The 12,947-nt window shown below is 48.7% G+C and overlaps 1 protein-coding gene across 2 annotated transcripts in view; it reads right to left on the reverse strand.

The window, feature by feature from the left end:
- DGCR2 (DiGeorge syndrome critical region gene 2) overlaps positions 1–12,835 on the reverse strand; it is a 44,026-nt gene extending 31,191 nt beyond the window's left edge. For both annotated transcript variants that reach the window (XM_068654416.1, XM_068654415.1), the window contains exon 1: positions 12,438–12,835. In XM_068654416.1, the coding sequence (XP_068510517.1) occupies positions 12,438–12,516 (79 nt within the window). In that variant the 5' untranslated portion in view covers positions 12,517–12,835. The remainder of the gene's footprint in view (positions 1–12,437) is intronic.
- Positions 12,836–12,947: the final 112 nt, after the last annotated feature.

Below are 12,947 nucleotides of genomic sequence, written 5' to 3' on the forward strand. Positions count from 1 at the left end.
TATGGAAATTGAAATTTGATTAAATGCACAAAACCAGCATTTAATGTTATTTCAATTATAAACTATTACTGTAACTGAAATGCATGAAATGGAAAAGAAACTTCTGCGCAAAGCCACGTACTTCCAACTTTTAATGAACACTGCAAGTTGTGTGCGTACCTTGTTTACTTCACTTATTTCGTTCAGATTTCTCAAGACAGGATCCGGTAGATCCTCTGGCATAGCATTTATTTACAGACTGAAGGAAAACAAAAACAATTCCTGCTTTCGCAATGGAAGAGTTGCTCACTGTATCGAACCGGATGAATCAACCTGTACGAGAATATTCTGATCACATGCAAAGAGGCAATTACTGTTATCAAAAGCTGATTGAGCATTAACAAAAACACCAACTCCAAGTGCTTAGCCCAGTAACTCTTCTTATGCAGATGGTGTTTTGCCCATCAGGTTGTGCTTATATTTTATCACAATAAACCTACACGCTTAGGTTAAGACCTGTACCTGCACGTTCCACTATGGTTTCAATTCTAACACATATAAGAATGAATGTATTGAAAGTTAAAAAGGCTTTTTTCTTAAATCACTGATCCTATATATCCTGACCCACGGTACACTGTACGAGCATGATTAGATCCTAGTATCTTCAGCAAAGAGCCTAACCCCCTGAGCCCTGAACCCCTGGCGATTCTACCCAGCACCAGTGCTCAACAAACGCCTGCAAACAAGCATGGGAAACAAACACAAGCACACTCCCTAAGCATCTTCATCACAACAACACACAGAGCCCCAGAGCTAATATTTATGCTCAGGAGGAAGCATAACATAACCCATACTTCTCTAGATTGGTATTTACTGAAGCAAGAGAAATTTAAAATATTCTCGACAATTCCAGCACAATACCACAACGGTTCTCTTCATTTAATCCTCACTGGAGGCATGAAGCAAACAAAAAACCCCTCTCCTAAACCAGCCCGCTGCACTTTAAAAGCAGTTTTCTTGACTGAAGCTCCTCTTGGACCCACAGCCGAAGTTCACTGGAGCAGGTACCGAATCTGGTACAGAAGTGCTTGCTGAAAGCGTGCCAGCACGGAGAGAGCCCGACAGCAGCCCGGGTGCGACGGCTCGTGGCAGTGAGAAGTCACTCGCTGAAGGAGAGCTTTTAATGACAGAAGCGAGGCGAACTGCGCTTGAGGATGCTCCGACACGCGATCCCTGAACAGGTTTGCTTGTTTTCTTAACCTGTCTTTGAGGTACCGAGCACCCACAATCCCACGCAGACCGCTCTCAGAAAATGAGGTGGTATTTCCTCTCAGCTACAGATCAGAGAAATTTTCCCTACCCATTGGTCCCATGGCAGGTTTCTTAATGTCACCTGGCAAATCTTACTGCCATTACTTGTCTTTAAATTCAGCCTTACACTAACCCTCAGTGTGTCAGGGTACATACAGGACTTCATAACAAAGCTGCAGTGGGAAAAAACAGAGTATGAGAACAGAGTATGATAACAGCACTTTATTTTCAAATAAAAATTGTATGTGAAGCTCACAAGTCACCATCAGACAATTATTCATGCCATAGATGAAATAATAAAACAAAGTTTCTCAGTCAAGTTGTTTCTGTTGTTCAAATTAAAAGCCTACAGAAGCACAGAGTGCTGCACCTCTGTCAGCTCCACAGAAGACACAGTGCTCACCCATGCTGCTGAAATTGTGCCTTGGCACGACCCTCGGGTCACCCAGCTTTGGTTGGTCACGGCCTGTGCGTGGTCAGGAGTACAAACACCCAGCAGGGCTCTGTGCTACACGTACAGAGCCAAACACTGCCAGCACCTCCTCCCTGCCCTAGCACCCCAAAATTAGAGACTCTAACCTTATTTGTCCCTACAAAGTGGTATTATAAATTCAGAAATAAGTGTATGTTACAGGCATTTGATTTTTCTGCATGACCTCAGCATGCAGTTTCATGAACTAAAACTGTGACAGCACTCCAGCTGAAAACTGTAAAACCTAATGAATAACCCTAATGACCGTTCTGTGCTACTCAGTGTTCTGTCACAGTAAGTTATGATGAATGACCCTAAAGATCCATCAAAAGATTTTACATCGCGTTCAGGAACATTAGCAGGCTACTTCCCCTCGCCCCCCCCACTCTCATCGATAACATACCTACACCCTGCAGGAGCTTGGAACTGACCCAGTTTCTTCTTGCTCACAAGTGTCATTCACTCCGATTCATTGTCTGCTCTTTGTCTGCAGGGTAGATTCAATGCCAGAAAGGATTAAAAAAAAAAAAAAAGAAAGAAAAAAGAAAACACACACACACAACACAACCTTAGGCAGTGCGAGAGACCCGGCACTCAGCCAAAGCAACAACACCAGAGCTTCTTGAATGGGAACCCTGGCTGTGATTTCCTAGGTCTTAGAAAATACAGACTTTGTGTTTCATCACTGCAGCCACTTACTTATTCCTAAGATTGAAAAAGAAAAGAAAAAAAAAATCTAGTTCCCAATTCCCCAGTACCGCTAAAACCAAACAGCAAAACCAAATTTGCTATTTGAACTGAGCTAAAAGACTGAACTATGCAATGCAGCACTATAGGCTGAAAAACGTAACAGTGAGGGTAGCAGCTAAGCAACAGCTTGGCTTGCTTTTTTTCCCTAAAAAACTGCAATATTATGGTAATGAGTAGATAGGCAGAAGGGAAGAGCAAAACACAGCACTGGCACAAGAAAGCATTCAATACAAAGCCACAGGTACTCAAGAAACCTTTCTCATGGCCCACAATTAAAGCCTACATTTCCACTACACTAACAACCTTGCTCAGGACTTCTGACGTGCATGTAAAGCCTAAGGTGGGACTTTAGGTTTTAGCACAACAGAGACCTGTTAGCACAACAGAAACCCGTGCAGCCCCAAATTTTTGCCCCTTCCCACTGCAGTGGCAGGCGAGCTTCCTACAGCAGAGAAAGTTTAGGGACATGGGAAATGAGCCCACTGGTGTCCAGCATTCTTGAGCCCCCATTACTTAGGAACCATGCCCATGCACATTCAGAAACCAACCTCACACAAAACTTAAACACAGTCACATACGACACATTAACTTGCCCGACAAATGCAGCAACAGACAAAAAATCCATTAGAAAGATACCAGTAGTGAAATGCTCAGCAATTCATCAATTCTGTTGAAGAAAGAAGTACCATAAAAAACGGACTTTGCCCCTTACAGTCCACACCCTCAGGTCAGGACAGAGGAATTATCCCACGTACACCACGAATACTTAAACCGACGTGGCTATTTGGGTGCCTCGGCTTAGCTACGTCCTGGTTCCATCCCCAGTCCCCACACCTCAAAGCTTCACCTCCTGAAAACAGCTTTTATGCCAAGATCCTCATATTGCCACGTATCTAAATACTTTAAAATCTTTTATTAATGTACACGGACCCTTCTTGGACATTTTCTTTTTTTTTCCACAAAGCTGGGGCTATTCTGAACAAGGAAAAAGCATCATGTTCTCAGCTGTGCCTCAAAAGCTTGGCAGCATTACCCGCACCTCTTTCTTTGCAGAAGACATGCAGACTGCTCCCCATCCCGTACCACCTCCAGCATGCCCAGAGCCACCTGGGACTGCAAAAACCACCCAGCAGAGCCAGCAACCCCCGAAGGAGCAGGCTGGCTATCAGAGGTACTTGCATACAAGCACCATTCCTCCACAGTCTGTGCAGATGATGCTTGGTGGAATGCTGCTCAAAAGAGATCTAGGAAATCTCCTGCTAAAAACAATCCAGACAGCACTGCTAGATCTTATAACCTGGTAGGTGCCTACCTAAAACGACACCAAAAATTCTGAACATGTCAGAGTAGCTCCTCTCCTCCCCCAAACAATCATATCCTCAGGGTTAGAGGAGCACACGTGCTATCAGGCCAGTAAGAGCTAAGGCACAACATTTGTTCTTATTGCAAAGCTTTGTTTCCACTTAAGAAGGATCACCAGGGAAAGAGTATTCCCCATGACCAAATAAACTGTAGGCGTAAAAAAAAAAATAGCAAGAAAACAGTTACTACAGAGACAAGAGAGGAAAACTTAAATCTGAAGTTTTACGTGAACCACACGAGTATTTTCTTTACGTCAGGTTTCAACAAGAAGAGTATTCAGATGAAACACGATAAGAGCAATTCAAGAACTATCAGAGCAATCAAGGCTAATTTGTAGCCACCATTAAACTAAAAGTAGGAATTGCCAGATTTCAGGAGTATTGGGAAGCTGTCCCATTTACTTCCAACAAGACAACACATGTTTCTACTTTGCAGGAAAATAGAAAAGCGAATGTCACAACAGCTTTTTTCAGTACAGGAATCAGAAGCTTTTAAACATATCCTTCAACTTTCAAACCAAACAAATTCAATGAAAGTGCACAATTTAAGGTCAAGCGTGTACCAAAAGTACCTTGCTGGGATAGTCTTTAATGCCAAGCAAATAGGTAACGAAATTCTAAAATTCCATAAACTAACCCCATTTCTTAATTTTAAAACCAAATGATCATGGAAGAAGCTCTTCCCAGGGCCCTAAAGGTCACGGTCTTAAACAAGAATTTAAGAATTAAGGGAGACAGGAAACTGCCCAGCAGGGTGAGGGCACCACAGAAGCATTTGGGCAATGCTCTCAGACACACGGTCTGATTGTTGTGTGGTCCTGTATGGAGCCAGGAGTTGGACTCGATGACCCTCGAGGGTCCCTTCCAGCATGGGATATTCGATCATCCTATGATCTATATGCACAAGCACTATTCAAATGCCGCCCACACTAAAAAAGCTTTTGCTCCTGCTTTGTTTTTTCCCTTCATCTTGCACCAGACTTGAGGAGCAAGCGCCCAGAACACTTGAAAGCAAAAATTTGATACACAGAAACATTCTGACCTCGGATGCTGAAAACACATTTTATCCTTTGCAAAGTAGCTGGTGCAGAAGCTGTCATGTACCAGAGCAAATGGCTCGTGCCTTGAATAGCATTCCAGTGCTCCGGCGGAGCCGAACACGACAGGAATGCAGCCAGCGCTAGCCCCTGGTGCGTGTGTCCGCAGCGTGCGAGACCGCGTGCTGCCTTCCTCCGCAGCCAAACGAGTACCTGGAGAGGAGTTTCATATATCAAAACCCTCAGCTTCCACCACAAGTCAGCAAACAGAAGTGCAATGCGTTCACAAAGAGCCACCCGACCCACCCAGAGCAGCGGATCGCTCCCCGTGCCTTCCGCCTGCTCTCGCACTGCCAGCACCCTGCAGCTCCTTGACCCCCTTCCATTATGTGAGCACATCAGGTACCGCAGCACAGAACTTTGGCTTTGCCATTTTTTAGCTGTCACATCAACAGAAAAATTACTCTCATCCCACCCTGTTGTGCTTAGAAAGCCGCAGATGAGCACTTACACAACGCAGCATCCTTGGGCGATTTATCTCCGCTCTTCCACCAGAACTGGGGGGTGCTTCTGAATAAGTCTTTGCACTTGGCTGCCACTGCTGCAAGACTCCCAATGTACCCAGCTTTTCATCATTCACTCCGAGATCTCAGTAACGCAGCACCTTTGTGTTAGCTGCATTTGTGTTTGTTGCATTTTAGCCAGTAAAGAGCAATTTAGGCGTAACAATTTTACAAATTCAGAAATAAAACAACCGCAGTTTTGACCATCCCTAGAATAGAAAAGTTGCAATGTATTTTACAAGTGTGGTATACACAAGGCAAAGTGCACAAACTCAAACCAAGCAGCCATCAGAAGATGGATAATTTGTTTTTTTCTGTTGTTTTTAAAGCCTATGGAACAAAACACGTTGCTCTTAAGGCAGAAGAAATCCTTTCTACTCAAATCACTAACAAAAAGTGAGCACAGACAAAGCAAATTCATAAATACAAACGCTGCAGGACAACACTCATCCAGAGCTGCATAAAATCCCTTCCTGCTGCCCGTGCCAAGGCCGTGCTCAACTCCAGCCCACCGTGCTCAGCTCCCAGGCACAGACCCGAGCCCAAACTCAGCCCCGGGGACACTTGGGCACTTCAGTCACAGCACCAGGGCTGCCGCAGGAAAACACAGCTGCAGCCAGCACGGAGGCTGCTTGTCCTTCTGCAAGAAATGCCACCTCGTACCTTTTTTTCCACCAGCTTTGGTCTCCACAAAGCCTCACTGTGCACCCCAAGTAATTCAGCCCAAAGAGCAAGAGGTAAGGGGAAGCACAGCACAGGAAGAACATATAAAGGAGAGGATACAGCACAGGAAATAGAACTAATAAATTAAAGTACAAGAAGAAAATCAGTAAGTTAAAGGACAAAACTGAAGCGAAAGCCTAAGAGCAGTCGAAGAGTCACGTAACTCACACAGCTGAACCCACCTTTCCGTGCTCAGAGCTGGCTGACGGCTGTGCAGCACCAGTCAATAAACAGTGGAACCTAAATTCACAGTTAGATCAACCAACTTTAATTTTAATTAACTAGGAAGCTGAATGTTATGTTGTGTAGCTCCTGTTAATGAGGCAACTATCAATTCCCATTAAGCTTAAGAAAATTTGTATTTCTCAATAATCTAATCAGGAGGCAAACGCTGGCAACCACCTCCCCAGGAGTTCCGTATAGCCACCATCGTTACGATGCTGTTAGCCAACACAGCGTCAGCAGGCTGACCCTATAACACAGGGATAACACTACAAATTTCATGGGAAACCACGCCATGCCAGAGGGTTGGACAGTTTGGGGAACGCAGATTAAAGGTTAATCCTGAACTCATGTTTTCCAATAACTCAGCCACTGAGCTGTTTGAGAATTCACTCGCTACAGCCCATCAGTGACTTCACCAAATGATGCAGATTTCTCCTCGATTCTCGGCAGGTTGTGCACAAACCGTGCTGCCAGCTGAGTCAGGGTGTGTCTGAGCCGTGGGGGTACCTAAACCCTCTGCAGAGGCAGGCAGCCTGGAGCACGGCCAGGAAGGACTGTCAGCGATTGAACACCGGCGGCCCTGGCACCAGGACGGGCTTGGGAAGCCGGCAAACTGTTCTTCAAAAGTGCCGCGCGTGAGAGATACGTGTGCAGTGCTGTATTTAGACAGGGATAATATGCTGCGACGGCAGGATGAGCAACAGATTGGCAAGTAGCTGTACCAAAGGAATCTGCTGCTCAGACTCTGTCACAGGAAATCATTAAAGACGTGCTAGACGGTGAGCTAGCCTTTGGGAACTGCCTGTGCCGAGGAGATTTGGTGCTGGGACAGGCGGGGGGGCTGCCTCATCCCTCAGCACCCCTCCTGGCCACGGGGCAGCAGGACACAAAGCCAGGTGTGCAGTTATCGTACCCCCTCCCTTCCCGGCCCTACTGCCTGACAGCCGGGAGCAGAACGGGAACTCCTGTGAGTCACAGCACAAGTTATTTCTGGGCACCCCACGGAGTGAAATGAAACCTCATAAAAGTTGCAAGAAATCAAATTTAAAAAAAAAAAAAAAAAAAAAAACAACAACAGAGACTTGAGCATTACCCAAAGAGATTGTAGAGACAGCTACCACTCTTGCATTACGATTCAACACCAAAACCAGCCCTAAATTAATTCCAGGAGATGGAATAGTTCGCTGAAGCCTCAGTGGGTTTTCTGACATTCACCAGGGGATTTCACATCTTTCCTTCTTAGTACCTGAAGCCTTAACTCTTGGATCGAGCTGTGCCGTTCCCCTGGCACTGGAGGCACTCAGGGCACTCTGACAACCCCGTGCTCTGCCACTCCTGTGCTCTGCCCTCATCTTAGTCCACTCCCGAATCTACCATGGGGACACAGAGGCCACATCTGTGCAAATTCCCCTTCTGCCCCTGAGAACCCAACCCACACACACAAGCTGCCTTCTGTCTACAAACTTTTCTCCTCCTTTACTGCAGCCACAGCGAGCAGCAAGCCCACTGGTGCCCCCAAGTTTGCTCGAGCATTAACACCGGGCATCAGCAGCCTCAGAGCATCAGAGCTGCTAACGAGGCCCAGCACTGCCTGCCTTGTGCCTTGCCACACGGGCAGCAGCTGCAAGGAAGAGTTTTCAAATCCATCACCCTCGCTTCGCAGCTCGTAGCAACAGCAAACAGCAGAGCCCTGAAACACCAGGGAGAGAGAAGGCTGATATCTAACAGGAGAGGGGAAAAAAAGAACTGGCAGGCTGAACAGGGGGCTCGGCGAGGGGGCAGGCCGACTTCCAGCAACACCAACTGAGGAGGGATTAAAAAAAAAAAAAAAAAAAAGCTGTCTGACATCACGGAGCCCTCACCTGGGAATCCGGCTGCACACAGACAGGGACTGCAAGAACCTGGAGCCGAATAAATACCACTCACCACGGCTTTCCCTACGGTGGAGGCAGTGAACAGAAAGCACAATGAGGGTTCCCATTTGCTTGCTGACGAAACCTCTGCAGAGCACAGGAAGGCTGTGCCCAGGTCACGTTTAATGACTGAGTCCTCCGCCGAATTAACTAATGCAATATAATTAGTAAAAACCAGCCAAATTCCAGCAGAGCATGCCGGTTTTATTACGGGTGTGTCCAGACTTCTGTCCCCAGGAGCCACGCTGTGTTTCAGCCCCACACGGACGGAGCGAGGGGCAGCACCAAGGCACGGGGGTGGTGCCGGCTTCAAGCCGGGGCCATGGGGCTGTGCCTCGCTCCGACAAATTGTTCTGAGCGCTGCCCATCAGATAAGTTGCGCCAAATTTTTTAGAAACAAAACTTAGGTCATGGAATTACTTCCCCTAGCCAGCTTTGAAGTGGAGAAAAAAAAAAGCTGCAAGAAGGAGAACTCAATTGGCTTTTAGCTGCCTGGTAAATGCTCTAACAAGAGAGCCCAATGACCTACATTCACAAGCCTCTGTACTAAACCACTATTACAAAATCCAATATAAAGCCTGACCACGTTTAAGTGTTTTCCATTAGCAAGCAGCAGTATCTTGTTAGAGAGACATGAAAACAAGTTATTGTCGTTAGCGATGATGATCTTAATTAATCCTCTAAACACTACTCTGAAATGTGCCGTCTGGATCATCTCAGACTGTTTAAGCTCCTAATACTCCACAGAGACCCCCAAACCTTCGCTTTTCAGTTGTGTGATGGGATGTTGACAGGAACTTCTTACACATCCTCAAACCGTACTACAGAACTGAATTCTTAACGATTTCAACCTCTGATGCTTTTCAGACAACTGACAAAAACACACGAGTGTCTAAATCCAGCCTGGCACCAGTACAGGTTACTGCGATTCAGTGAAAACATCACCAAAATACTTCTTAACCTAAAAGCAACAGCTCTCAGTTCAACAACCTGAGGCAGATGTTTTGAGGTCTCCTGGAAACGATATTAAGCCAAACCCTACCACAGTGAAGGGCTCAAACAAGTGTCTGTACAGCAGATACAGTCAATTTAGTCAGTGTTTAAACGAAACATTACGGGAGTTTTTCCCTGTACACCCATGTAGTTGCAAAGGTCTGACACATTCAGCTCCACGTTAGCAGCCTCCAAAGATAATGAGTAACGCCAGCTAAGGAGAAATGCTCTGCTAACAAACAAAAAAGAACTTGCAACAACACATTATAAAGCAGACCAGTAGCCAAAAGGAACAGTTGGTGGTCAAAACAGAAAGGGAAAGAAAAGGGAAAGAGATGCTGTGGGACAAACATGTCCAAGCTGAGATTCTCAAAGGCACAAAACTGGCATTAAAAGCCCACGAGCTCAGAAAAACGTAACTGCCCGTGGTAGCTTTAGGAATCTGCATCTCCACAGCCAGTGCTGATGGATGTACCTGATGTCAGTGATGGCAACAGTGCTAAACTGACTTCTGTAACCAAGACAGAAAAATCCACAAAGAAAGGAAATATAAATTAGCTTTTAATAAATGAGGAGAGAAACTATCTCACCCTAAACGCAGAAAAAATAGGTTCCTGTAAACTCACTGCCTTTCAGCTCGCCTGAAAAGATACTACAGTTGAGGAGGCTTAAAAGAAGGTTTTATTTATCTGAAGAGCACAGCAAGAACACGGATACAAAGCTAGTGTCAAATTAACATGGAAGTACAAAGAGGTGCCTGATTCGCTGGGACTGAATTGTGAAGGGACTACACATTCATCTCCGAGTACATAAAACCTCCCATCACTCTGCAGCACTCATTTGATAGCTCCAAGTACAGATTTAAGTTCAGCAAGCTGCAGGCATCCTTTGTAAACCAGTACGACAGTTGCTACAATACCCAGGTTTAAAGAAGCAGGAAGAAAAACAAACACCACCAGGAAAAATAAATTCCAGGCACTATTCTAACTCTTTGTGAAGACATCCATGCACTTGCCCAGAAGAGACAAGGGAGACCTCACTACCATTACCGTTGTTTAAAATGGGAAATTTGGTTCTGTGCATCCCTGCATGAACCAGATTTTCCCTATTTGCACCTTTTATCTCAGGATAAACCCCAACACCATTTCATCTACTAAAGAGGTGATCTATTTGAGGTGGTATATGAAGCAAGTTGAAAGCAAACCTTGGCAGAGGGACACGAGGGTCACCCCGGAGAGACAACCCGAGCTCACGGCCGTCCCCGGGAGCAGGACAGGCATCACCATGGACAGCTCAAGCAGGGCGCTCCAGTAAACAGGCTGGGCGAGGGCACCCCAGAAGGAATTCGGAAATTCCTCCAACAGCGCTGAGTCCCAGATGCCAGGCTGCACGTGGCTGCATGACTTCACGGGAAGGTGAACTGAGGTCCGTACCTGACATATGGTTCCACGCACAGCCACGCAATACATATGGGACGACACATATGGCTCGCGCAAGGTTCAAGCGATGCGTATGGAGCTGCTGCGGAGGAATCCTAACGCTACAGGTTTCAAAGCCAGCGCTGTACAACCCGAGACTATGACAGTTGGGGTATGTTTACAAGCAGGATGTTTCTGCCAGCGTAGCTACAAGACCACAGATCTCCAAAGCAGATACATTAGATCAACTGTGAAAAAAAAGCATTCACCTTAAAGGAGCAAAATTCAACGAAAAACTTGTCTTCCTCCATCAAGCATCAGCTGCTAACTGCCATTTGATACCATACTAGAGCAGCAACCGTTCCGACACAGCATGGAAAGTACCAGTCCCTAGTTTTTAGGAGGCTACAATGCCGAGTTCCGTACCTCAGGGTCAGGGCCAAACCCACCTGTAAAAGGACACAAAACCGTGAATCTCTGCTGAATGTTTCCAGCCAGCATTTCGGCTGCCCGTAGCACTTAGTGGCAGCTATAAAGGAATTTGCCTGAAATCAGTTTCACGCAGTATCTTCTCCCACATACAAGCCTCTAGCTGTAACAATACTAGCTAGGTTGGCAACTCTTTTTTTTGGCTACTTAAGCGCACATCATAAGCCCTATATATACACACTGCGCTGCCAACGGTGCCAAAAAAACAAGATAAAACAAAGCAAGTCACACACGCAGCAGTTTCAACATCCAAATTAGTTATTTCAGCGAGGCTGCCTACACTGACCCAATTGTGTTTCAGCCGCACCGAGAACTTGCTGGCGCACACTTCACTAACACGGTTACGTTTTATTGGTTTGGGTCATAAAAGTTATTTTGAAGAGGAAGGATGAGGGAATTTCGAAGCTACCAGAGGAACGCCGCCGCTCTTACTTTCCTATTTACCAAGGGTGAGGATCACCCAGGAGCACCCTCCCTTTGCAACGGGAGGACAGCTTCCAAACCTGCGAAGCCGCCCCGCACTCCGGCTATCGATCCTCTTTGGCAGGAGCAGCCGGAGATGGGCGAGAGCTCTGCCAAGCTCCGAGGGAGCTCAGCACCCAAGGAGAAACCTGAACCGAGCGGCGGAGTTGGAGGAGTGGGAGCCTTCAGCCAGCACGCACCAAGCGTTGGGGGAAAGTTGAAGCCGTAGCGCTCCTAAACCACCGCGCCGGCCGCACGGATTTCGCCATCACACTGCAAGGAGGAAAGAAGTGAGAAGAGCAGCGGGAAGGTGCCAGGAGCAGCGAGAGGCCACGAGGGTTTTCTTCTCGGAGTGGCTGGGGAAGGGGGCGGCGTGGGGGTGCTGCGGGTCCCCCCGGGAGCCTCACCCACCCACGGCGGGGGCTGGGGGCGCAGCACGGCGCCCGCTGAGCGCAGCCCCCGGTAACGAAGCGCGGGGCCACGCAGGGCCCCACCGGGGCTCCCCGACCCCCAAACTCCCCCCCAAATACTCCAGAAGCCGCCTTCAGCCGCCGCCCCCCGGGCATCCCCCCCCGGGCGCTTTTAGGGGCAGGGAGCTCGGCGGGAGCCCCGCTCGGGGCGCGACCCCCCCGGCTGCGGCCGAGCCCCCCGGGGCTGCACCGGGGGCAGCGGAGGAAGAAGAGGAGAAGGAGAAGGAGGAGGAGGAGGAGGAGGAGGAAGGCCCGGCCCCGCCGCCCCTACCTGGCCGCAGCGGCTCGGTGATGCTCAGCACCAGCAGGAAGAGCAGGAGGAAGGTGCCGCTGTCCGCTTTGGGCACCATTTATCCTCCGTTCATCCTCCCCCGGCGCAGCGCCACAAAGCCGCGGGGCCACGGGAGGCGGGAGGAAGGGCAGCGGCAGCAGGAGGAGGAGGAGGAGGAGGAGGAGGAGCCGCCACCACCGCCGCCACCGCGGGTCCCCCCGGGCCGCACCGGGCTCTTCCCCGCCCCGTCCGCCGCCGCCCCGGGGCTGTGCGGGCGGCCCTGGCTGCGGCGGGGGGGAGCGCGGAGGTCGGGGCGGCGCCGCGCCGCGGGCCCCTCGCCTGGCTCCGGCGACGCACAAGATGGCGGCCGCGCCTCCCCGCCGCCCCCCCGCCGCCCCGCCACGGCCCCGCCGCCGCCACGCCCCCTCCCGGCCAATCGGCGGCGCGGGGAGGGGCGGGGCTGGAGGGAGGCCACGCCCACTGAGGGTGGGGGGGCAAAAGGGGGGGTGG

The sequence above is a fragment of the Anas acuta genome, chromosome 17 (assembly GCF_963932015.1).
Source record: "Anas acuta chromosome 17, bAnaAcu1.1, whole genome shotgun sequence".
Lineage (NCBI taxonomy): Eukaryota > Metazoa > Chordata > Aves > Anseriformes > Anatidae > Anas > Anas acuta.